At 44.7% G+C, this 27,957-nt stretch overlaps 1 protein-coding gene across 1 annotated transcript in view; it reads right to left on the reverse strand.

Moving 5' to 3' along the window:
• PPM1A (protein phosphatase, Mg2+/Mn2+ dependent 1A) overlaps positions 1-27,957 on the reverse strand; it is a 78,159-nt gene that overhangs the window by 26,063 nt on the left and 24,139 nt on the right. Inside the window, exons 2-3 of the mRNA XM_068254429.1 lie at positions 24,762-25,617; positions 16,423-16,540 (exon numbers count right to left, since the gene is read on the reverse strand). Of these exons, the coding sequence (XP_068110530.1) occupies positions 16,423-16,540; positions 24,762-25,595 (952 nt within the window). The 5' untranslated portion in view covers positions 25,596-25,617. The remainder of the gene's footprint in view (positions 1-16,422; positions 16,541-24,761; positions 25,618-27,957) is intronic.

The following is a 27,957-nucleotide window of genomic DNA, read 5'->3' on the forward strand; positions in this document are numbered from 1 at the left end:
GCCTGATGGCCAGTTGCAGGCAAAGGACACTGTTCTACTCACCCTGCCTGCTCTGTAGGCCCTCCTACCCTCTCCATAGCAACAGAATGCATTGCTAGCCTGAAGACTACCAATGAGTCTGTATAGAACTCATTACCAAACGGTCGCCCACAGAAGGAAATCCCAGTCCCCACAGGAGCTGGGCATTTTGCTCAAAGTGAAAATCCCACCATTCTATTTTATGATGTTGATAAAGTGGCTGATTCACTAAAGATAGATTTTTTGCTAGGAGTTCTCACTTCTAATATCCAATCAGGTTTAAGAAAAATATATTTGTTTTTGGTCCCGTTAAGTTCATTTTATATTAAAGTGAAAATAAAAGTCAACATTTGGCCATAAAATAGCGAAGGGTCTAACTCATGGGTCAGGAACCTTTTTGGCTGAGAGTGCGCATGCGCAGTAGAGGACTGTCCCTGTTGCCATGGTGATGTGTACACCGTTGATCCACCAGGCAGCGGAAGTGTCAGACACGTCTTCAGCTTCTCTTGGGTTTCAGCAACATCAGCAATTTCCCCAAGAGCCAGACAGCAGAAATACAGACTAACAGCTTGTACAATTAGCTAGCTGACTTGGGGGTTGATTCACTTTGTAAGACGAGATCCCCACACTTTGGCCCAATAGGCAGCAGGCTGTCAAGTCACAGGCAGCCTATTGGGCCAATCAAAGTGCAGGGAATCTCGTCCTACAAAGTCACTGGACCTGATGGGGTCCAGAGTGGGACAATTGGAGCAGCTGTTCGTTTTGGGGGAGCATGAGTAAGATAGTAGTGCATGCTACAGCAGTAGCATGCCTACTTTGAAAATGTTACTTGCGCTGCCACACTAAGCTGCGCTGCTTGAGCAGTGTGTAGCTTAGTGAATCAACCCCTACTGCTTTGTATATAAGCCAGATGTAGCCATCAAGAGAGCCACATCTGGCTCCCTACCCCTGGTCTGACTATACACCAAAATTGAAAAAGGTAAATTTCCACAGTAATCATGTTGACCAGTATTAAGTATTAGCTTTGGAATAATCTTTGGAGCTGTCTGTGCCTTCACAGAGGATGCACTGCCAGTACAGTGGCTGACAAAGGCCCATGCCAACATATATACAAGATTGTATATAGATAATGTGGAGCAGCTTGAATATTTAAATATTCACCATGCAAGCTGCCAGTTTTACATAACCCATCAATAATGTTGGTTGAGTAGATTGGTTTGCAAACAAGAGTATTTAAAAGTCTTAGGCCTCTTTCAGACAGGCCGCTGACAAGTGGTGAATTCACCACTTGTGGGCAGCTCTCCTGCACAAACTGGGCACATGTTAGTGCTCAGTACTGGCAGTATACAGGCCCCCCATAGAATTTGTTTAATTTTGGGTTCTGTTGGTTCTTAACCACTTCAGTACCAGCACCCTCTGCCCCCTTAAGGACCAGAGGGTGCCGGTACAGTAAACCGCCGTTTCCTGACAAATCGCCGCTAAAATCCGCCGCTCGAGACGGTCACATCCCTGTCCCCACTGCAGCCTGCTCTCTCTGCCGTCGCTATGACGGCAGAGCGCTGTGCGCTGGTCAGGAGCCGCTTTTTATTGGCTCCTGACCCTGTCACTCAATGTAAGCCAATGGGAACGGCTTACAGGAATGACAGGGCCAGGAGCCAATGAAAACGGCTCCTGCCCGGCTCACAGCGATCTGCCGTCAGAGGCGGCAGGGCAGCACATTGCGGTGGGGACAGAGCGGCGAAAGCGGCGGGGACGCGCGGTCAATGGGACGTAGAGTTTACGTCAGGTCAGAACCGCAGCGCCACCCGCCCGCCAGAGATTTAAACTGCGTCAGTCCGCAGGTAGTTAAAGCAGACCTGAACTCAGAACTTCCTCTCTGCTCTAAAAGATAAGAACATTTGTAACATCTTACTGAACTCCTGTAATAAATCTGCGTGTGTCTATTTCCTGGTTTTATGGAAGCAGAAAGCGTTAACCTCCTGTGTTTACATATTAGCTGTGTCTGCCAAGATTGCAGACACAGCTGAGAGCTCAACTTACACTTGTAATTTCTTTCACATGAGGGGAAATAAGACAGCCTCGTCTCTCTAAACACACACAGGGTGGATTTTTCTGTGTTTTCTTTATGTCCTATGCAAGAGTTCAGGTCCACTTTAACTTTAAACATGGTCATGTGAAAGTTGTCTAGTTAAGTACAGCTGCACTATGATTTTCAGCATGCATTTACATGATATGAATCACATTAAAGAACTCTGTATATAGATGTAAAAATACTCCTGTAAAAACGCATATTTTGCTATCCCCAGTGCAATGTAGCTGTGATTATTTACATGGATTAATTCCTATATTATGATAGCATGCTAGTGATATGCACGTTTCACACTTCAGTTATACAGTGTACAAAGCAAACCTCTGCAGCAATGTCCCCCATACATAAAACCCCCTCCAAGCTACACTGAATTGCTGACTTCTGACTCCACTGTATTCCGATCAGTTTGCTCTTTAAAGAGAATCTGTATTGTTAAAATCGCACAAAAGTAAACATACCAGTGTGTTAGGGGACATCTCCTATTACCCTCTGTCACAATTTCGCCGCTCCTCGCCGCATTAAAAGTGGTTAAAAACAGTTTTAAAAAGTTTGTTTATAAACAAACAAAATGGCCACCAAAACAGGAAGTAGGTTGATGTACAGTATGTCCACACATAGAAAATACATCCATACACAAGCAGGCTGTATACAGCCTTACTTCTGAATCTCAAGAGATCATTTGTGTGTTTCTTTCCCCCTGCATCTCTCATGCACTGAAGTTTCAGGCTGCGTGTTTCTTCCTGCAAACAGCTTTGCCCTTGTCTGTAATTCTTCAGTATGTGAAAGCCCAGCCAGCTCAGAGGGCGATTTATCCAGCTTGTAAAAGATAAGTGAGAAGAGAGAAGCTGCCCTAATCTAAATAATACACAGGCAGTGTGCAGAGAGAGGCCTGGATGGGGGAGATGCATCACAGAACCACAACACTGAAGAACTTGGCAGCCTTCCAGACACAGGCCGACAAGTCTGACAGGGGAAAGATACATTGATTTATTACAGAGACTGTGATAGCAGAAAGTGCTGCAGTAAGCCAGAACACATTAGAATAGCTTTTGGAACTTGTAGGATGATAAAAAACAGGATGCAATTTTTGTTACGGAGTCTCTTTAACACTACATGGGAATTAAGTGCAACTAGTGCAACAAAATATTAGTACAGGCATAAAAATCTTTAACTTCTATGCAAGTCTGAAAGGCTCAACCCCTCTGTGCAGATTAACATGAACTACGTACATGGCAAACACAATATGGTCAGTTTTTAAATGAGCAGCCTTGAGAAGGTAGTGTGCTCTACACAGTAGATAAAATAGTGTTTCCAAAGTAAGTGTGCAAATATAAATTGTCAGTACAGTGATGAGCAAGGTTAGTGTTTTCTTTAGCACAGGTAATAAAACTGTAAACATACAATACATGAGGACTGCAAAAAAAAAAGTCAAAAAGTAGGTTTCCTTTTCACTATTATCCCCCCCCCCCCCCCCTCAATGTCAGCTGATCACCACAATCGTACAGCAGTGGCAGGTCTTATTCTCAGCTGCACCTCCATATAGTGCTGTGCTGAGGATCACCCCTCTTCATTATATCATCATTTCACCTTTGCACCAATGCAGAGGTAGAAAACGGTCATGTAACCAGGACGGAGTGAGGACAGATCACTTGCGGCTGTTTCACACCACGTGAGTCTGCAGCGTTCACGCTGCAATCAGTAGTGCAGTGCCTACCTATGGGAGGAGCATTCACACCGCATTTACGGACGCTAAAAATTGCAGCAAAAATGTAAAACACTGCAATTTTTTTGGTGTGAAGCAGCCCTAAAATCTTCATAATGGAGACCTGCTGAGGCTCACAGGGGGCTTGTCTTATGAAATGGCCAGTGGAACTGGAGGATGATCAGCAAAACGGCTAAGGCAGCCCAGTTTATTTTCTGTATCCGAGTTCAGGTACACTTTAAAGTGAACCTAAACCCCCCAAAAATAAAATATAGCAGCGGCTATGGCTCGTTTTTCAACAACTCGCCAGTCCATTGGCCAATACGCCTGCACAGCCCTGGATCGGAGGATCGGTGAGTGACGGTGGGGGCACAGGAAGTCTGCAGGGGCTGGTAGAAGCCCCAGGTAAGTGAAACTTTTTTCAGTTAGGTTTAGGTGTACTTTAAAGGGCCAAATTCTAAGAGGGTTAAACCCGGAATCGCATAACACTTTTTCCTTGGTTTTCATCTGAAGATCCATGCAATTTATAAAGCCTATTAGTCATCACTTGAAAGTGACATTATACTTTAATGATCAGGGCTCCCTCTGACATGCATTGCACTGTCCACATGTTTTGCTGTGCTAACTGTTTGGCGATTGATAACTCTTCCCATTACATATTCGTTATGGGTGAATGCTCTTCATAGCTATGGAATTGGAAATCTCCTATGGATTCTCTGAAAGCTTTGTCTGCTGAACATATCTGCCTTATACAACATCGTTCCCAGTGTTCTCCCCAGGCTTTTTTTGCCGGGTGCTCCACCCGGCTAATTCGAGTGAGCACCCGGCTGTCATCGATTCACCTCCTCTTTTGCTGTAAGCAGAGTTTTGCACAGAAGCACTGGCCCTGCATTCTCTCCTCTCGCCCCACCCGGCTACTTTTTCATGCCACCCGGCTGGAATACATTTCTGGGGAGAACACTGGTTCCCCCAGCGAGTTTCATCAACATATGCTGGCATTACCAATAAGCCATGTTAGCACTGTATGTCACCTCATTACAGTACAGAGATGCACCTGCCCAGATATAATGGTTTATAAATTAGCCCCTTACAGTGTACCTATACTGAAAGACACTGATCCCTATCATGGCTGACTGTTCTCTCCAATGCTGCTCCGAGTTTGCTGTAAAGATTCTCTGCCTCCTCAATGAGTCACTAGCTCAGAACTATGCAGATCAGGTGCTCTGATGGGGGCGACCTGCACCTAAATTAGCTGCACAGTTACATCAGGTGTGTGACTCAACCACTGCCGCCAAGACATCAGCACGATATCCAGGCAAAAGTGCTTCTCAGGATGAGGTCATCAGGGGCAGCTTTCAGAATCTCCAAGCAGATGTTTGTTAAATTCAGCAAGACTGATCCATTCAAATTTCCCAGATGTTGAAAGTACATACAGATTGCAACAACAGCAAAATGGTGCATCTGAAGTATATTTATAGTGAAGGACCAATATGGGAGAAAAAGAACAAGCCTTTCTTTATGCCGATCCTTCTCATATCACGGTCAGTATACTTTTTTGGGGGAGGCTAGTTTAAAGGACACCCGAAGCGAAAATAAACTAATGAAATAAACGATTGCATCCATCTTCCTTCTCCTAAAAATAACTTTTTAAGATATTCCAGTGTTTTAGGTTTAAATCTACTTTAAGTTTTAACTGTTTCCGCTTAATGACACATTCATTGAAGTATACCAAAGCTAAAATCTATGAACTATTGACCCTTTTATCCCTTTCCTGCTCTCAGAAGCCAGGACTGAGTCAGCCACTTATATACCTGATATTTAACTTTCAGGTAGAGAAAGCGAAAAGGAACACAGCATAGTTATTTGTGTGCTAGCCACTGTACATACCCATGTTTATCTCATGTCACCTCGGGTTTCCTTTAAAGTGTACCAGAGCTGAGAGAAATTAAAAGTGTTATACGTACCTTGTGCTTCCTCCAGCCCCATGCGCACGGATCGCTCCAACGCCGCCGTCCTCAGTCTTCTCCCTCTTCGGTACTGGGTCCTGTAACTTCGGACAGTCTGTGCAAAAGAAGTGCGCCCTCTACGTATCTCTACTGCAGGTGCTGGAGAGATACATAGAGGGCTCACTTCTTTTGCACAGATTTTTCACGACTGGCTGAAGTTACAGGACCCGGTACCGGTGATAGAGAAGGCTGAGGACGGCGGCGGCGTGGGAGCGATCCGAGCACATGAGGCTGGAGGAAGCCAAAAATATGTATAAAACAATTTCTCTCAGCTCTGGTTTCCTTCCATCTCTTCTGTCTACATATGGACATTTGTATTGAAATAGACAATTCCACTCCTAGATCAGTTACCATACTCGCAACGAAGCAAAACAATTTGGCACCGGCAAATTTGGGTGCACCATAGACCGTAATGTGAATTACGACTATAGCAGCGCTCAGAAGCTAATATGGGCGCCAGTGAAAGACTGAGCCCAAATTGCTTAAAAACAGTGTAATTCATCCACCAGCAATAGCCTGCAGCTGAATTACGTCTTTCCCCCACTATCCATGGCGGCCTGGAGAGGGAATAGTAATTAGTGCCGCCGAGACTTGTTCAGGCCCAGAGTAAGCAGCTTATTGGCTTCAACTTGCGCCCAAATTTGTTGGTGCCGATTTTACAAGTATCCACTCACAAAGCTGAAGCTTTCTGAAAGCCAGTTAGAGTCACATTCATAGGTCAACACAATAAAGAATACTGCAAAACGCTGATGTACTGAAACCGTGCTTGAAGTTGTGCTGTGACTGCAGAGTGCACTTCCAGGGTCCATGTTCCTCAAATGCTGCTGCATTTCTTGCAACAACAGAATTTCTTCCTATTCTGAATATAAATGTCACTTATAATGCATCTGCTTCAGTAAACGCTTACTAAGGTGTTAAGGCATTGCTGTTTAAGATATAAAAAGAACTCGGGGGCCACCCTAAAGCAGACCTGTCATATAAAGTGCTGAACCTAGTGACAAGTCTAAATACGGTGTTAAGTTTGGTTACCTTTTTGGCGGTATGATTCCTTCTGATTTTTGGGTCTAAAAGCGGTCCAATTTTTTCATGTGCGTTTAGATCCTAAAATCATGAAAAAGAAAAATTCATACCAGCAGAGATCTGCATCAGCCCCTGCACTTACCTCTGTGGGCTTCAGCGCTGCAGTTTTCCCTCCGTCCTCCAGGTGGCACTGTAACCCTAAAGTGAGATTGCCAGCTGTTGTCAATCTCACCAGGGAGAAGCAGAGCCTCGGAGGAGCGGAAGAAGAATGGCGGCCGACATCGGGAACCCCCGGGAGGCGAGTTGAAACGCTCTGCATAGAGCCTATGGCGTTTACCCCGAGTGTAGGTCAGGGTTACCGCTCTGAGCTGCGGATTTTCACCCTGACCGTAGCTCAGGCTTACAGCCAACCAGGTTAACAATACTCTCCTCTCCAACTGAACTCTGTATAGACTGAAGCCATACATTGAGCCAACAAAGCCAATTTCTGGTTCTTTTAATCTTTTTAGCAGCCCTGCCTAGTGGTCTCATTTCAACCAACTTGTGGCAGGGCATACGCTGCCGGCTAAATTCTACTGCCTAATGCAGCTATGCAGAGTTGGTGCAGGCAGCTATCATAGTTACCTGTCCGGACCCCTGGATCGGCTTTCTTCTCTTCTCCTCCACCCATGGAGGCTCTGCAAGACAGACAACCTGTTCTGGGTCCCAATCACATGATGTGATTGGGGCTCACAGGATGGTGTCAGTGTTACAGCGCCACTCATGGTGGGAGAGGGGTGATGAAAGACTCTTCCACCAGAGTGGAGCTGTAATGCTGACACCATCCTCTGAACCCCAATTATGCCATTTCATGTGATTGGAAGTAAGAAATCAATGTCGGGATTGCAGCGCTGCGGGTGAAGGAGAGGAGAAGCCGATCCAGCCATCTGGACAGGTAACTATGACCGGAAGAATGTAGTCCTGCAGCCACATATAGTTTTACTATATGTGGCTGCTAAAAGGTTAGACGAGTGGACTACTAAGAGCTGGCTGACCACTGCGTCTGGGTGTTGCACTGTAACGCAGCAGACAACATTGTGAGCAAGACAAATGCTTTCACAAATGTACACAGATGTACTGCATTACAGTACAACACTACCCATTTTTCTGGGAAGCTGGATGTGCGGATTTTTATTAAATCCATGGCATGCCTCCTCAACAGGCTCTTCATGCAACCCATCTAAGCTTTGTGTAGAATGCTGAAAGTGTTAGTGCGGCGATATACGTAAACTGTCCTCAGGGAATGGCTGCCTGCAACATTATAATCCCCTCTGCAATGCTTGTTTTTAGAAAAAAAGGATGCTACAGAAAGCTCCAACAAGTCATATTGCATCTCATTTCCATGATAAGGGGTGGAAGAGCCCAAACTATGATTGTCAGAATGTATGTAAGTGATAGAAAATAATAGAGACTATAAAAAATGAGGTATCATGCCTCTCCAGATGACAACCCAGTCAAAAAAGTAGTTTTAGATCAGGTCAGACAACGCATTTCAATGGTCTCTGCCTGCTTCCTCTGGTCAATACAATTGCCTTTAGGAGTTCAATTTTAGACCAGGGTGCCAAACATAGCTTCGCTCTTCTGAAGATCAGTGCATGAGTGGCACCGTGCTTGCGCAGTGCTCCCGTGCTCAAGCGCTGACAGGATCGTGGCCACGCAATCCTATCTGACAAGATAGTCCCGATGGTCCCATCTCTGGAATGGTGAGCTCAAGAGGGAAATAGGAAACCTCAGGACTTTCCAAAGGCTTCCCTCTAAGCTGCCCAGCTTTCCCCCCAAAATTTGCTTCAGGTACACATAAAAATAACAGGAGTATTGTAACAAAATTCATTTTCCCACATGTATAATGATAAAGAAAAAACCATACTGGTACTCCCCCATTTACCCCTCTAACACGTACCCCCAAAACCTAATAAAGTTTATTGCTTATTTTCTTAAACATACAAATAAATATTTTATTTATCAACATATCTGCTAAATATTAGTTTGAAATGAACACCTGAGAGCAGTAAGAGAAAGCGATAGAAAATAGTATGGAACAGAACTACAAAAGTTGATGGACTGCTACAAATAAAGTTATTGGGAGTTCATTTCCTTCAAAAATACCTACCAAAGGAGGGGGCAATATTAAAAATATAAAAATTTGTTCAAATCTAATATTTCAGCTATGCAAATCTCACATCCTAGTGAAACAAAGTCACAGAAAATGGCTCTGTACAGCCATGTGGCCATCCTGTAAACTGATATTACAGACTTAACTGCAGACAACACTTGTCCAGAATGTGCTGTAGACCTCTCCTATGCTATATACTCTCTGATGTCTAACTACAGATCGAAAGAGAGATCTCCCCAGAGACAACGAGCGCAAATACAAGATGACATAGCTGCCATTCTAATTGCCCGATACCTAACATGCAATTTCCCGTCAGATAGGCGGTTGAAATCAATTTCCTATTCTGATGAATTTTTCAATCATTTCTGTACAAAATCGATCAGAAAAAAAACGATTGGAAATCAGATTAAACCTGTCAGAAATTATCGATTTGATGGGAAATTGCACGGTGTGTTCCAGACATTTCTGGATGTTCTTTCTTGTTGTCTGGGTCCCCAATTATACACTTCCTGCAGCTTTTAGGGGATGCAAGTAAGAACTACAGGAAATAAAGTGAATTTCTACACAGTGGACAGAGAGCCATAAGAACTTGGCTGAGGTGCTCACTCTACCTTGATCTATCCAGATTAGAAGTAAAAGCTTAAGGTGGAGTTGGGTTTTTAACATGTTTGGGAAAACTGCTAGAGTATGTAGAAAATCAGGAATAATAAAACAGGAGCAAGTAACGAGACCCACAAAAGAAGAATCTGGGTACCGCAGAGGAGCATTATAGCCATACTTCTACTGTAATCAGTGTCCCCCATTCAAGAGAATCTTACAAACTTTCCTCACTTCCTGTCTAGGAACAAAAAAAGTCTATTGGCCGGCAATACTTTTCTGTCCCGTTACTTGTTGTAATGTTTTGTAGCATTCACATCTCATCATGCTGGTAAGTCTCCCAGGAAGACTGCATACTGCACTTTTGCTTCACCTAACTGATAAAACTACAATGTGCTAACAAATTAGGGTGGAAGGTTTAATTAATTACCAATGCCCATTCCTGCCCTGTCTTAATTCTGGTGTGCTGTTCCAAACAGAAAGGGATAGATAATGCCGCTGGACCAAAAAATAGAAATTTTTAAACCATGTTAACCTTAAAAATAAATTACAGCAATATCCATTAGATCTTCAACTCCTGTCCAGTGACAACAGCACCAGTGATTGCAATCTAGGCCTCATACAGAGTATGCATTGCAGGGGGCAGTGTGTTAAAGCGGTATCGTCACCATAAAAATCAAATTTCAACAGCAACTGGTCTGAGTATTAAGTGATAAAGATGCTAATCCTGCATTCAAAAATTTCAAAACTTGTTCTGCTGTTATGATTTGGAGTTACCACATACGTAAGGAACACTGGCCCTTTAGTAGTCGTGCCAAAGAATTGCATGCTGGGGGTTCTTTTTTATCTATAATCTATTTCTCCTCTTCCCTTTATTTCCCTGCCAGCTTCTTATCTGAAACCTAATCCCCTACTCACTTGTGTTTACAAGCAAGGCTGAGGCGACTCAGCGATTGGAGGAGACTAGAAAAAAAGTAAAGGGCAGAAATGACATCACGAGTTAGCCTTAAAGGAATACTATCGATACCCAAGTGTTCTAAAATGACAATGTACAAATAATGTCTAAGTAGCTGTGTGAAAATTTTCCTAATTTTCATGTTAAATATCTGTAATTTATTGAGGGTAGGATTTAGCTGTATTGGGACAAATCAATTGCAGAAGGGGTGTCTGCTTCAATGCCCAGCCAGAGTTGCATATCAGACTACAGAAAGAAAATATCAAACATATCAAACTCTGAAAGCAAGAACGAGCTGCGACAATTAGTTACATTTCCTCTTCTCTCTTCAGACACCTCAGTCAGAAACAGAGCTCCCAACAGCTGCAGCTCCTGTGTCCTGTCTCTCTCTGTCACACACAGAGCTACACAGAGTTAACTGATCAGGTGAGAGGGGAATTTCCCCTCTCCTCATGGCTCAGTCAGCCGTCAGTAAACTTTGAATGTATTTTGCTAACAGTAAACAAATAAGTTGCTACTAAAATGTATACACCAGTACTTAGCAGCACTTCCCAAACAATTCCTGTGTCAATTGAAAAAATGTGAATCGATAGTATTCCTTTAACTGTGGGCAAAAAGACATGGCCCCCACCAGAAACAGAATTCTTGTAATTTACTATATAACATTCACTGAAATCAAAACGTGGACAGTATAATACATGTGTTATGTAAGTAGAGCAAGTATTTATCCCTGGCATAGTATGGCTGATCCTACTGCTTTAATGTAATGCACTGCACCTGCATTTCTCTCCCTTGCGGTGCTGGTACCACTCACTGACAATGAACGAGTCAGTGCTGCATTTGGAGAAGTGCTGTAAATGAGAATATCAGACAGTGCAGTCTGTGCTTCTGATGTCCTTGCTTATCGTACACTATAGGACGTTGGTAAAAAAAAAAAAACAGTCCATCCATCGCTATATACAACCCCCTAAAACAGGTTTTGTCAGTACATGGTGAAGATTAATATTGGGGCCGCTAGCCAAGGGTCTCTTTTCTGTGCAAACACGAGTTCACATTTTTAACCTTAAAGAGAATCTGTAACGACAAAACGTCCCCTGGGGGGTACTCACCTCGGGTAGGGGAAGCCTCAGGATCCTAATGAGGCTTCCCACGCCGTCTGCTGTCCCTCGGGGGTCTCGCTGTAGCCCTCCGTACAGCGGTGACGTAATATTTACCTTCCTGGCTCCTGCGCAGGCGCTCTGGCAGCTGTCGGCTCCGAAGGAGGCGGAAATACCCGATCGCCGTCGGGTCCGCTCTACTGCGCAGGCGCAAGTCTCCGGCGCCTGCGCAGTAGAGCAGACCCGACTGAGATCGGGTATTTCCGCCTCCTTCGGAGCGAAAGCAGCCACAGCGCCCCCGCTGGAGCCTTCAAAGGTAAATATTGAATTAACAGTCGGATCTGTCGGCGGCTGTTCGGAGGGCTGCAGCGAGACCTCCGTGGGACAGAGGACGGCGTGGGAAGCCTCATTAGGATCCTGAGGCTTCCCCCACCCGAGGTGAGTACCCCCCAGGGGACGTTTTTGATGTTACAGAGTCTCTTCAAAAAAAAAAAGGCTACCTGATCCAGGGAGCTGAGCGGATCAGGTAGCCACAAAAACCGCAGCTCCCCACTCCTCCTGCGGGCCGCACTGGCCCACTTTTACTTTCGTGACGTATAGGTCATGACGCTGAAATTATAGATTAATTCTCTAATCCAGCGTGCAGGGAGGCGGGGGAGCGGCAGGGGACATGGCCAGGGAGAGAGAGCTGCCCTATGGCAGCTCAGGAAACCCTGCAGGAACGACCCTGGCGGGCGTATTGAACAGGGAATCCCTCTAGCTGGGTTTACATCCTAGATAGTGACAAATATTGTCGCTAACCTTTGGGGGGGCTATATCGCGATGGTGGGGGGGACAGAGCGGCGGTGTGGAGGCACAGAGCCAGGTCATGAGGCAGAGAACATACCTCTGTGTCCCATCTGCCCACCTTGGGTTCTCATTTAAAAAAGCTAAGATTAAACTAGTATACTGTATTATTGTGAACTAGTGTCAAACTTGTCCATGCCGGAGGTGGCAAAGCTGCATTCTATCCACCCTTGCCATCTTCTCCATAGTATTCAGTCTGCAGAAAGCAATACTGGGTCTGTGTATATAGAAATGGCACCTGTCATACACATACTCTGCAGTTTCATTGCAGAGATGAGCCTTGTGGCTTCAGCCTTAGTGGTCAGAGAACACAACAAGCGCACTAAAATTTTAAAGTGTACTCGTGACCATTTAAAAATACAGTAGGCTTCAATTCGGGGAAACAAAATAAAAATCCTCAGCAGAACCCTTCTTAAGACCTCCTCGCCTCCCATTCAGAGAACCACCACAGGCAGCACCAACATTCTACAACATCTCGGCCAGCAAACCAGGACAGTTGCTGGACGATGAAAAGTCCATGTAACCCATATTTATAGATTAGTCTACTGCTCAAATACTACTCTATCACTCTAATAGCTTATCAAAAATTTCATGTGCAACAATATGGCACAAGTTATAAAAGGATCATCAGTAGTTCTAAAAGTAATTGCTTTGAATGAGGTAAATTTCTCAAAGAGCAAAGATCTGTCGAGATACACATTTGTTTAAATAACATGATGGTGGACAGTGACCAAGTTATATAAAAATTGTCCATCGGTGATGTCGGATAAAACCAAAATCTTAGGAAGAAGAACTCAACCATGTGTTACATTATGTTAAAGGAGAACTCCATGGTGTGTTATTGCACTAGGTATTAAATAGGAGAAATAACATTTGTATATAACCTTTTATAAACTGCCAGGCTTCAGCTATCTCAATGATCCTGACAAATAACTATAGACCACGGCTGGACTCCCAGATTGCAAATTGCTATTGCTCAGCATTTTGCTAGTGCTTTGTACAAGCATTTTTTTTGTAGTGCTTGCGCCTGCAGAGCAATTGCAATTTGCAAATTTAATTTATTTTTTAAATTTTGCTCAGGTAGTAAAATCACTGCAAAATTTCTTTCACAAAGCAAATGCAAAGCAATTTTGCAGCATTCACATATTTTGTACTGAAGCACAAGTGCAGCAAAAATTCTGCAGGACCAGCGACTGCGATTTCTGTAACTGCAATCTCTCCTGTGGGCTCACCCCCATTAACTTTCATTAGCCTGCTGCTTTTGAAATTGCCAGTGCTCTAGTGGGCCATAGCCCTGGGAAAATCTTTAAAGCCATAGCCCTAGGTTTATTTTTAAAGTGTGGGAGTTAATATATAAGGGTATTCAGTGTTCTTACGACTGCGTTAAATCAGTCAATGCAACTATACTGTACTGTATATAATGTTTCCTACATTTCCAGCACTGCCTCAGTCTTCAGTGCAGCCGTTCTCCAGCAGGGTGCTGGCAGATCACTGACGTGTGTGCTGGACAGAGGGGTAAACAATGCAAATAACTCAGGCGGGCATACAGAATTGTATGCAGTTTCAAACCGGACCAATCAAAAGCACTTCCTGCTGATTCTATTCCATACTGCATACGATCTGCATGCAAGCTAGGATTTAAAACATTTGTGGGAGTGTCTGTGTACATGTCTACACTTCTTGGAAGCAGGAGAGCAGTGCTATGTTTTCTGGGAGGGAGATGTAGTTCTCTGCTACACGTGTATCTGGCTGCAGATGTGACAAAAAGAGGATCCTTTCCATTCCTGATGAAGGGAGGGATCATATTTGTGTTTGCAGAAAATCCCCGCATTTTTTACGTGGACGATTTTGCACATGTATTGTGCGTTGTAACTCACACATTGCCCCACCATAGACTGCTGACAGTATATGAGAATCGCAGGTACTTTACGATTTTACGCACCGGGGACACACTGCCACACAGGCATTGCGGTCTATATATCGTTGGGATCCAAACGAACAGGTGCACCATTAAAGGGGTTCTGTGGAGGGTTAATAAAAAAAAAAAAAAAAAAAAAAAAAAAAAAAAAAAAGGACTGACACTTACCTGGGGCTTCTATCAGCCCCCTGCAGATGTCATGTCCCGCGCAGTCCTACGATCCTCCGTTCCCCACCGCCAGTACCGGTCTAATTACTCATCTAACTACACGACTACAACTGCGGCTGCACGGTTATAGGCGCGCTCGCTCCTATGTGCATCATCGGGAGCTTATTGCACAGGCGCAGTACAAAAAAAAATAAAAATAATAAATTTGTGCTGCGTCTGTGCAGGAAGCTCACTATGACACGTGTGGGAGTGAGCACTATTGGTCTCTAGTTAGATGAATAATTAGCAGGTTACTGGCAGCGGGGAACGGAGGATTGTAGGAGGACGGTGCGGGACATGACAGCTGCAGGGGGCCGATCGAAGCCCCGGGTAAGTGTCAGTTTTTGTTTTTATAAACCCTCCACAGAACTCCTTTAAAAAGCATCACATGTGATTTCACATTATGTGAAATTATGCAGTCCCAACCTCAATATAGGTTCTGCAGCAATACTGATCCAATGAGGTTTACTAAAAACTGCTCTTCACCAATTTGTGTAATGCATCACCTTTTTAAAACAAAAAATTAATCATAAGGATCTGTAAATAGTGAATTGAGCACCGCTAGTTATATTTTTCAAAGCCATAGGTATGAAAAACTCGCTCCATAAGACACACAGTTACAAGTTGAAAATACAGTTTTTGCTTACTTATCTTTCAAAACACAAATTGCAAGCAAGTGAACATAGCATTCAAAGATGGATTGTTCCAACTTGGATATTTTCATTTACGGTAATACAATAGATACTTTAACACACCATGGAGTCCTTAAAGGGAACTGGAGGTGAGAGGGATATGTAGGCTGACATTTATTTCCTTGTAAACAATGCCAGTTGCCTGGCAGCCATGTCGATCTGGCACAAGTAGTGTCTGAGTCAAAACCCTGTGACAAGCATATGGCTAATCCAGTAAAACCTGAGTCAGAGTACCTGATCTGCTATATGCTTGTTCAGGATTTATGGCTAAAAGTATTAGAGATACAGGAACAGGAGGACTGCAAGGCAACTGGTATTGTTTAAGAGGCAATATGGAAGCCTACATATCCCATGCACCTCTGGTTCCCTTTAATACAAATCTGAAGTGGGAAAAATATGGAGACTGACATTTATTTCCTTTTAAATAATGCAAATTGCCTGGCTGTCCTGCTGATCCTCTGCCTCTAATCCTTTTAGCCATAGACTTTGAACAAGCATGTAGATCAGGTGTTCTGACTGAAGTCTGACTAGATTAGCTGCATGCTTTCAGGTGTCTGATTCAGTCACTGCCAACAAGATCAGTAGAATGCCAGGTAATGGGCATAGTTTGAAAATAAATAAAATATGGCAGCCTCCATATACCCCTCACTTCAGGTTACCTGTAGCAGCTCTCTTACTGGAACACATAGGGAAGGAAAAAAAAAAACCTAAAAAAACAAACAAACACTAACATGGAAAATGTGAAGGTTTTCACACAAGAACAAAGGATTATACCATATAAGTACATTTTAAACTAAACCAAATGACTAATAAATATACTGTAAATCAAACTGAATACTCTGTTTAAACCTGGTTACAATAATATCTATAAAATATTGTCTTTGGACTGTCCACCCTGAACACTAATGTAACTCAGCAGGTGTTACAGTATTAATGAGCTGGTTTTTATTTCAATGAAAGTAATGGAGTGATGTGTGGACGTAACATTGTCAGGAGACAAAGCTCACCTCATGTAGACAACAGTGCCCTTTGAACTCCACATTTAAATGGCACTTGAAGGCATTATTTTAAGAACAACAATTACACTATACATTAGGTTACTTATTTTGGTTAAATGATCCACCTTCTACTCTGCTTTCCAGGTATTTGTCCAACTCCGCTTCTCTCTTCACTGCGTCTGGCGACACTTTCGGAGCGCTTGGAAAGCAGATCACTATTACGCTCATGTTGTCTCGGCTTCCCTAGAAAACAAAAACATAGGATTCTTTAAAAAGCCCTAAAAAGAAACTATTTGCAGACTGGGATGTCTTACACAAGGTAACATTTGTGGTTAACCACAATGCACCACTACTGAATATGCAAATTATCCCTTTTCGCCCCTGTAATCTAGACAAGCATCCAGAATTAATGGTGTATAGCAAGTCTATTGCTTTAAAATATTACACAGCCACACCAACCTTTCACCAAGCATTGCTTATTAGTAGGAGGGCTTTTCGGTGTCTTTTATCCCCCTATACATTCCTAGTGGTTTGGGTCACCCCGAGCTGCTTGGTTGCTCTGTTACACAATGTACAGTGGGAGATCAGGTAAATAATATCTTTAGCTTCCTTTTATCAATTCTTTATCTGTTCTACCCCTTTTAAAACCTCAGACATTAGACAAGATTAAAGCATAAAGGTACAATGTAATGAGAACACCGCTAACGCTGCAGCTACCAGCCATTTCCCCATCCTTTCCTGCTGGTAATGCTTGATAAGGAACAAGTATTGCCAATCAATATATTGATCACATAAGCAGGGCTATGAAACCACCGACAGACTCCAGGTACCCTAAATTCCTCCGACTCCACAGCCCTGCACAAAAGTATCAGGAATGTCCTTGTGCTTGATAGATCAGATTTTCTGTTCATATCAAACCTAACAGCTATTAACCACTTCGCATCCAGGCCTCATTTCCCCTTATGGACCACAAAAGTTTTTACATTTTGGCTATGTCCCTATTTAATCAGCAATAACTTTATCCCTACTTATGACACCTAAATGAAATATATTTTTTTCAAGACAAACTAGACTTTCATTGTATAGCATTTTTCAATTGAACAATTGTTTTGTATGTATTTTAGAGGGGGGGGGGGGGGGGGGGGGGCGGAGGGAAGAACATTTCAGTTTCACCAATTCCAGTTTAAAAATTAAAAAAAGGCTACTGTAGATAAACAAGTTTTGTTTTAGCTTTTTCTACTGTTTATCACAGATTATGTTCCTGTCACTATTTATAGTGAAGTGAATATAGTGAATATTTGATTTTGAAATACAGGGTGCATTTTTCACTAGGATTTGAGAAAATAAAAGTATTTTTAATAGTAAAAATCAATCTTATTGGTACAGGGAACATATATTCCCTTTCACCAATTAGTGCTGCAGCAGATAGTGCCAGAGGTGTGCACATGAGCAAACCCAATCGTGCACAGATAGGCTTCTGCTGCAAGACGTAGATCTACGTCCTCGTGGCTTAGATGAAGTCACAGAGGACGTAGATATACTGTAGTGCTGGATAAAGTGGTTGAAGAGAATCTGTAACTTGATAAAAAAAAAAAACTGATACCCCGGGAGGGAGAAGCCTCTGGTTACTAATGAGGCCCCCCCTGTTGCTGGGACCCCCTCCCCCCCATACAAAAAAAAAACAAAAAAAAAAAACAACAACAACAACAACAAAAAGCACACATACACTAGCAGCTCTCGGCTCAGGTTCCAGCAGACATGGCAGCGCCTGATCAGGTCTGCTCTACTGAGCAGGTTGCCATTTCCACCAGAGCCCAAGTGGAGAAGCAGCTAGTGTGCAGGCATGCAACGGTGACAAGCAGACTGTCGGGGGTCCCAGCACTGGATTGCCTCTGCTGAGGACGGATGGAGCCTCTTTAGGATACAGAGACAAGTACACCCCTAGGGGCACTTTTTTCCTCTTCAGTTTCTCTTTTAAAAATTAAATTCAACAGTGCGTAGCTAACATGACAGGTGGAAATAAATTAATTGTGTTTATAATAGCAAGATCAAAGTACTGTATGATTAGTCATTGTACAACACCCTATTGGTTCATTTGCATTCTAGCCCAAACCCCCACATTTTTTTTTTTTTGTGTGCTTAAAGTAGAACCCAATATGGAGTCTGAAGCAATTTAAAAACAAAAAAAAATACTCACCGAAGGAGAGGGAAGGCTCAGGGGTCCTATAGAGCCGTCCCATTCTCCTCCCGGTGTCCCCCCCCCATTAAGTCTCTTCCTTGTTGGGTGGGGTTTGGCAGTCTTCAGAGGCACTCAGGCTTCCAAAGACGGGCCGCTCCGTACTGCGCAGAACAGAAGCACCGGTCTTCGGGAACCAGAACGCTTCCGAAAGCTGCCAAAGTCTCCCGCGGCAGGAGATTCAAAATGGAGAAGCCTCTCATTCATATGACAGCAGAGGTAAAGACAACTCTGACCACCTCACCTTTCTCTCTGCCTTCACTGTACCTCCAACTACTCAGAAGCTGCAGCTCTCACTTTACAAGTGTGGCTGCCCTATGCTATGCTCCTCATGCTCCAACCCTCACCCATTTAGTCCATACAAAGGACCCTGGATTAAAGAGAGTCTAAGGGCTTGTTTCCACTGTTGCGACGCGATTTCGGCCGCATTCCGACGCTTGTAAAAACGCATGCGGATGCGTTTCCACATGCGTTTTTACCCGCGATTTCGCCTGCGATTTCGCATGGCAGGGTGCCATGCGAAATTAACCATGACACTGCCAGGGCTAAATAAAATTGAAAAAGGTGCGAAATCGCACGCGAAATCGCGGGTAAAAACGCATGTAACAAACGCATGCGTTTTTACTATTAAATACATTAGCGGCGATTCGCACGGATTCCCGACGCAGGCGAAATCGTTGGCTCTTTTGTGCGTTTTTTTCACGCTGAAAAAAACGCACCTCAACAACGCTACAGTGGAAACAGGCCCATCCACTTGTATTACATGTGCGGATCTGCATGCGTTGGACGCATGCAGATTCGCGATAGTGGAAACGAGCCCTAAAGTGTAAATACAAATAAAAAAAAAAAAAAAGATACCCAAGGAGAGGGAAGGCTCTGGGTCCTATAGAGGTGCCCCGTTCCTCCTAGGTCCCCAAGTTCCACCGTTGGCTTCCCTGCTAGTTTACGATCGATGGGTCGGAGACTGCACTCTCTGCTGGAGACTTTGACAGTCTCCAGATGGCCCGCTCCGAACTGCGCATGCGTGAGAATGCGTGCTCGCGCATGTGCAGTATGGAGTGACTCCCGCAGCGGCAGAGAGAGCAGTCCCTAACCCACTAACGTGAAACGTGGGAACCGTAGGAGGAACTGGAAGGCTCTACATGACCCAGAGTTTTCTATCTCCTTAGGTGAGTATATATATTTTTTTACATTTCAGACTCCCTTTCAGGAAAAAGGAGCACAGTACCAAGGAGCCAGGAATGTACTAAGTGATAGATGAGATCAGTGCCATGGCAGTGACAGGAGAGGTTAACTGTTTGGTGCACTACAGAAGCAGAGACTAGCAGGAAGCATGCTTAAATAGTGGTGCCTTGTTGTAAAATGTAGTCAAGTGAGATCAAAACTCATGTGGAGTTTGTGCTAGAGCTGACAACAGTTACTTGTATTGCATACATTTAAAAATTGGCCGTGCCAAAATTTTAAATGTAGGCAACCCAGCCACCTGGCTACGGCCCGAAAGGGCTTGCACGTATTCTCCCACATGTGCCCCCTGCAGCATCCCTCTGCTCTTCATCTCAATCAGTGGTCCTCAGACTAAGGCCCGCAGGCAGAATGCGCCCCCCAAGGCTTTTTCACTGGCCCCCAAATACAAAATGTATAACTATAGATGTGGCCCAGTGTCCACTGTACCTTTCAATATCAGCAGCCCGCATATAGAAAAGCTGTGCTGGTACCACCCATCCGCATACTGTAGAAGCCAGCGAGCAGTCATTCGCTGGATTCCAATCCAATTCTGGTGACACTGCAGTCCAACTGGACAGCAGGTTATCACCTGGATATGCTTCACTGTCTGGTGCATAGACGCTCTTTGGGCGCCACATGACTGAATGGCTGCTGCTGGGAGACCTCCTCCAGGCATATTTGGGGGAATCAATACCTAGAATTTAATGTTTTACAACATCATTTTATGTATGTTCCAGCCCCTCAGCAGTCTGAAGTATGTTGACCTGGCCTCTCACTGAAAAAGTTTGGGGACCCCTGATCTAAATAGTATTAACTGATCTGCCTTATTAGATACCCACATTTTAACAGTAACCTCTCATGTTAGCAGCGACAGGCTTGCATGGCCAATAGGGTGCTGGATCAGCTTCCTAGCCAGTAGTTCTTAGGTTTGATCCAATAAGTAGACCCAATCTTCATGTCACTTTAAATCTGCTAAGCTTTAGCAGTAATTACATAGTTACATAGTCATTTTGGTTGAAAAAAGACATACGTCCATCGAGTTCAACCACTCAATCATACGTCCATCGAGTTCAACCATTTTTTAAACAATGTTTGAGGTGCCATAAACAAAAAAGTCGGAAGATTTATGTACCAACTACATGGTCCTGAATGACACACATAAGGCACCAACTGAAGACAAGACATCAGAAAAATGGATAAAATAAGGCGGGGCGATTCACCATACAGGGATCACTGGCCAAGAAAAATGCGGGTAGCATGTGGGGTCAGGGAGAACAAAGGTTGCTCCACTGAGCTCTCTGCAGTTTAGAACAGAAGAGGACCACCGTACAGGCAACGAGGACCAAACTAATGGTACGGTCCATGAGGGAAATAGCATGCCAGCATAAGCAGAGGTGGAAGAGTCCCCTCAGTATCCCGAACCAACCATTTTAACCTGTTCTTTCAGGTAAAAGTGGGGGCTTGGGGGCTTAGTTTTTGCTGAAATCGGTCAATTGTGGAATGCAGTGTGACCAAGCGTCTGTATAGATGCAAAACGGCCGTCACTAGTCTTGCATTTGTGCTAGTAACTCTCACCTCAGCACGCCACCCCACAAATAGGCACCCACCACAGAGGACAGCCTAGCAAAACGATCTAAAGTAAAATGTAAGTTTGGATGTTTATGAAACAAATCAAGGTGTTTCTGAAGATGGGAGGTGCACAAATTCTTTCTTCTTGATCAGCTTTTACTCAAATCAGTTTATGTTCATGTACAATAAACCTCCCACAGCATTAAACAGAGGTATAGATATATAGATATATTGCTCATGTAAACACAACACAGTCAAGGGGGAGCAACCCTTTCTTTCAGGGTATATGAAAAATCTGACCAGACCGTTTGGAATGGACCAGCTGATGGAAGGCTGCCATGTTTTGGTCCACTACTTCCAATCACAGCCATGGTCAACCTGGAGTTGGGAGGTTTTATAAACTGAGTAAGATGATTTTTGTACCGACTCCACAGCCCTGTCCTAAAGGCCACTTGTGCACAGTGCCATCTCACCTTGCTGGCCTGAGCTGTAGGAAATGCTTTCTCTGTTTCACAGGGCCTGTGTTACTTATTTTATTCTAAGCAGAAAGGCTTATTAAAGAGAAGAGAGCTCATTCTGACACAAAAGTGCAATCAATGCCTAAGATTCCTGGACATCGGTCAAAACAATATCAAACTGTCCTGCCGAGCTATCTAGAGCCCTACAGAGATTCAAGAAAAGAATTTCTCCTGAGACACTTCTCTTATGCAAGGTATTTGTGAAATGAGGTTTCAGAGAGGAACTCAATCAGTATTTATTTGAAAAAGAGTTTGTGTTCAGGTACACTTTAACCACTTAACGGCCCCCTAACGCCGATAGGCGTTGGCGGGCCGTTAGTGGTTTTGCATGGAAACTTTCCATGCTAGTTCACGAAGGGTGTCTCCGTGAACAGCGTGCGAGCTGTCGATCGCGGAAGAAATCCCCGCTGTTTACATCATACGGCGCTGCTGCACAGCAGCGCCATAAGGCAGATCGGCGATCCCCGGCCTCTGATTGGCCGGGGATCGCCGCATTCTGATTCGCCGGCATCTATTCTAGGCGGCGCAGGACGGATCTCCGTCCTGCGCTGCCCATAGGAGGAAGGGGAGGGACGGAAGGGGATGGAGGCGGAAAATGGCTGCGGAGGGGGGCTTTGAGCAGCCCCCCCGCCGAACGAACAGAGCCGGCGGCGATCAGACCCCCCCCAGAAGGACATCCCCCTAGTGGGGAAAAAAAGGGGGTAAGTCTGATCGCCCAGCCTCCTTGCTGATCTGTGCTGTGGGCTGTAGAGCCCACGCTGCACAGATCAGCCAAATCACCCCTGGTCCTTAAGTGGTTAATGTAACTTTTAGCTAACACAAGGTGTCTGCATGTAGCTTTATACTGTACTTCTCTTCAAACATACACCCATTAAAAGGACAACTGAAGAGGTATTTGGAGGCTGTCATATTTATTCCCTTCTAAGCAATACTAATTGTCTGAATATCCTGCTAATCTTCAAATACGTTTAGTCATGGACCCTGAACACAGGAGATAGTTTCTGACATTGTCAGATCTGACAAGATTAGCTGCAGGCTAGTTTCAGGTGTTATTCAAAACCCTACTGCAGCCAAATAGATCAGGAGGGCTGCCAGACAGCTGGTATTGTTTACCAGGAAATACATTTGGCAGCCTCCATTGTCATCTCACTTCAGTTGTCCTTTAAAGTGAACCAGAGATGAAAAACTAATGAGAAACAAATTGCATCTGTCCTACTCCTAAATATGACTCTTATGCTGGGCATACACGGGTCGATCCAGCGGCCGTTTAGCCGCCAGATCGATCCCCGCTCGTCTGCGCGAATCGATTCATGCTCGTCCCCGCTGGCGGTCCTTATCAGCCGCTCGATTCCCTGCCATTGTCCGCCGTCGGGAATCGTGCGCGGGTCGAGCGGCATGATCGGGCCAGCTGAATATTATCAGCTGGCCGGATCAGCTGGTCGATACACGGTACAGAAACGTACCGTGTATCTCCAAGCATTAGATATCTTAAGGTTTTATTTTATGTGTACACATTTACAAAGCAGATTTAATGTTTCATAGTCTCTGCTCAATTGCAGTGTCTCAAGAGTCCCAGAGTAAAAATACATGAACTATTGACCTTTTTATGTTCTCTCACAGTAAAAAGCCCAGGCATCTGCTTAGGAAAGTGGTAAATAGCTGTAATTTATTATCAGTACGCCGACTGGGTACTGACTAGAGAAAAACTGTCAGTTCCATAGCTAATTATAAACTCTTTCAGCAGGGTAAAAAGAAAAGGAGCACAGCATGTGTCTGTATGCTTGCCACTGTATATGCACATGTCTATTTCATCATGTCATCTCTGATACACTTCAAGTCTCCTATCACAGAAACCGTGTGAGCATTCCTTAGCTACAACTGAATTAAAAACGACGGGAGGTGTTTGGAGACTAGCGCAATCGGTTCAGCCTTAGAAAATTTAAATACACAGCAATGTGCACCCACATTCTTCAGACAGGCTTTCCTGCAGACCATTTTAGACAGTAGCTACTTGGAAATTTGTTTTTTGAATGTTTGAGGGAGGAGAATCGGTTAATCTCCCTAGTGGTGGGGCAGTAGCAGGTAGTCCCTAAGGTGGTGGGAGTATTAGGGGGAGGGAGGGAGCTGCCTGCGCTGCTCCTAACCCCTATTGGGGAGTGGTTTGCAGATGGCAGTCCCAGGTGGTATGACCGCTTGTAAGGAACAGAACTCAGATTGCTTCATGTACAATAGGAGAAGAGTAAGTAAGTTCAAGTCAAGTATGTTTAAGTCCCAATTCAGTGCAGGCCTAAAGGAGTCATCAGGCACCCCCCCCCCCCCTCTACTTACCAGGGCTTCCTCCAACCCCTTGCAGCCTACGCAGTACCCTATGAACAACGTGGACTTGATTGACGGCGGCGCTCGCATAGGCACACTAGAGGTGGGGGACCACAGGCCAGTGCCCGAGAGCAGAGCTGTGGGACAGGTCAGCTGCAAGGGGTTGCAGGAAGCCCCAGGTAAGTAGAGGGGGGGGAGGGTTTGCCTGATGACTCCTTTAAAGTCTTGTACACATCTGCCAAGAATCTAGCATGTGCACAGTGGCCCCTAACCCCCTTTGTCAGCTCAGTGAGTGATCACAGCCTGGCAGACCGATTTAGCTGAGCGATGACCAAGGGCATGTTTCTCCTTATTTACCCCTCCCACTGCATCATGCTCCTTGAGCACCACTATGTCACCCCTCCTTTACCCTGCATAGTGGCGCATTGCTACAGCTTCGGCCCTGCAGCATATCCTTAGGGATCGCGCCCTGATCTCTGCCGGGCGACACTGTTCTCACACAAAAGACTATAGTATTACAGCAAAGGTGCTTGAAAGGCATAGTGTAGCATCTAGAAAAGTAATAAAGTGGAAAATGAATTCTGGCAATTATGTACTGTACCTTGTACAAGCAGGTGTCTACAATTTCATTGCACACTTTTTCAAGATCTTCAGTGACTTCTAGTCTGGACCTTACAAACTCGCACAACTCTTCATTTCCCATGACATCCCAGATTCCATCACATGCCAGAATGATGAACTGATCGTCTTCCTCGGACCGCTCAATTTCATAAACTTCAGGCTCAGGTGAAACCAGCTGCTCCGTAGGGCCTTTTCCATGGACACATTTGTAATCAAAGTCACCTAGAGCCCTTGAAACTGCAAGTGACCCGTTTACACGCTGAATCATCACCGAGCCACCGGCATTCTGAATACGCTCCTTCTCAAGTGGATTGCTTGGTTTGTGATCCTGTGTAAAGAAATGAACTTTCTTGCTTCTACAAAGTAATCCTCTTGAGTCTCCACAGTTGATGAAATAAATGTGATTGGGGGAAACCATAACGCCCACTGCTGTTGACCCACTTCGATCAGCACCGTGTTTCTTCTCAGAAATTACTCTCATGTGTTCATCAATTTGAAGAAAGCCTGTTCGGATGCCGATTTTTACACTCTCTACAGACGGCTGACCATCAGTCCCTTTGAAATCCTGGTTGCTCGTGATGTGGTCCAGCAAATGCTCGCAGCAGTACTTGGCAACCTGGGAACCAGCGTGACCATCATAAACAGCAAAGAAGGACCACCTATCAAGTCCATTTGGCAAACCAATCACAGCTGTATGTGCATCTTCCATCTCAACCCGCCAACCTTGCATGCTACTAAGCCCATACCGCAGTCCATTGCCATGCCCTTGGGCATTGTGTTTTTCCATCTTTGGCTTGTCTAAAAATGCCCCCATTGTTTATTTTTTTCTTTTAAATCTGTGAACAGGAAGAAGACAAGAAAAAAAAAAGTTAACATCTTAAGATAGAAGTAATTGCACAAAAGTCCTTATGTTCTATTAAACCTATAATAGCCTTACAGTCTTAAAGTGAATGGGAACTGCATTTAAAAAAAGAGACAGATACTTACCCAAGGAGAGGGAAGGCTCTGGGTCCTATAGAGCCTTCCGGCTCCTCTCCTGGTCCCCTCGTTCCAGTGCCGGCACGCCCGGTAGCAGTATTTGACCAATTTAGTCAAATTCTGCTTTACCCGGCCGAAGGAAGCTTCAGAAGTCTTCAGGGAGCTCGAGTGCTCCTATAGAAGGGCGGCCCTGTACTGCGCCTGCGCAAGCACGCTCTCTTGCACGCTCACACCTGTGCAGTATGGAGCCGCACGTCTTTGGGAGGACACGGCTCCCGAAGACTTTCAAATACCCTTTCGGCGGGGGATTGAAACGGGGTGGGGGGATGGGGGGAGGCAGCACAGGATAGAGGGCACCGAGAGAGGAGACGGAAGGCTCTATATGACCCAGAGCCTTCCCTCTCAAGTATTTGCTTCATTTTTTTTTTACAATGAGGTTCCCATTTACTTTAAAAAGGGAAGGTCCAGGAAGAATAAAAAAATCTACTTACCTGGGGCTTCCTCCAGCCCCTGGCAGCCACCCTGAGCCCTCGCCACAGCTCAGCTCCCAGCCGGTGGCCCGGGTTCCCTCCGTTACACTTTAGAGCATGCATGTTATTTTTCGTACTAAGAATTGTTAGGTAACATGCACACTTTCCCATGTTATCCAGAAACACACTGAAGAAAGTGTGTTAGGATAACGTGATTACATTACAACCCGGAGATATGAACACGCCCATACAATTGTACTGGGCCTCTTACTTGTGAGGTGACTGCTCCGTGGCCCGATCGGCCCCCTGCGCATTCGCCAGGTAATGCGCATGGTATGTCAGGGAACATCAGGTACTCATACCACACCCTCTGCACCAACTGGAGGGCAAGGGAGCACATCAGAACAGGAGGCAGGGGATACAGATTCTGGATGTGCAGCAATAAAGACTTGATCATGCAAACATACATTTTCACATTGAGGCCCCTCACCCAATCAGGCATTTTAACCACTTAAACCTGTGTGCCGTTTTCACCTTAACGAGGACCTGAACTCTTGCACAGGACAGAAGGAGAAAGCTTTGAGAAATGCACCCGGCATGTATTTAGAGAGCCTGTCTAATGCCCCCTCATTTTTGTCTAATCACAAGTTGTAATTTGATCCCTTGTGTCAGCTGACAGCCACAGCAAAGAGCTAATTGGTAAATACAGGATGTTAATGTTTGCTTCCATGAAAGCAGGAAGTAGAAACACTGCAGATTTATTGCAGGATTTGTATCAGCTGTAACAAATGTTTTTCTTTAAAGGTTAGTCTTATCCTGTTGCGTATCTTTTTAAGCAGAGAAGAAGTAGAGTTCAGGTCCACTTTAAGGTTGCAAGCATTTTCACATTTCAGCTCTCCCATTCATTTACCAACAACTATGTCACTACTTATCACACCTAAATGATCTATATCTTGTTTTCTCAAAAGAGTTCACAATCTTATCTCAACCATAGTCATAATCTACCATGACTACCATATTCAAGGGAAAATGTACTTTTGGGGCAGGAATCCAATCGATTGTACTAGGATTCTGGACTGTTAATAGGAAACCAGAGTGCCCAGAGCAAACAAATGTAAACATAAGAAATACATGTCAACATCAAACGTGGCACCCAAACGTTTTTCTACTGGTAATTATAAATCCTTACAAGCCCTTACCCGAGAGGTACTGCTGGCCTCAGACTTGCGTGCAGCATTGCAATGCTGAGGTTTTAACACTGGACAGGTGGAGGCATTCCTCAGTATTGTTCCTGTGCGTTATGAGAACACTGGCCAAACAGAAATGAGTAATTTACATACCCCGTGTAGGTTTAAGGTGGCTGTGGCCATCACAGAATAGGAAGTGAACCAACAGTAAACCTTCATACACACCTTGATAACCCATTGCATATTTTTGGCCACACATCAAGAGCATGTCCCCAACTGTCACTGCCCTCTCCCCCAGCATTCCCTTAGGGCCGGTTTCCACTACTAAATGATGCGAATGCGGCTACCTAGCCGCATCACTTCCGCATTGAGAGATGCGGAATGTAATGAAGGAGATGGGACGCAGCTGCGGGCGGATGCGGCCGTGCGAGAATCTGCAGCATGCTGCAGATTCTCGGATCGCTCCGCACAACATGCACGCAGTGGAAACTCTTCCATCGGTGTGCATGTGTTTCAGGACACCTGCGGGACGATGTGGCTT

The sequence above is a fragment of the Hyperolius riggenbachi genome, chromosome 9 (assembly GCF_040937935.1).
Source record: "Hyperolius riggenbachi isolate aHypRig1 chromosome 9, aHypRig1.pri, whole genome shotgun sequence".
NCBI lineage: Eukaryota > Metazoa > Chordata > Amphibia > Anura > Hyperoliidae > Hyperolius > Hyperolius riggenbachi.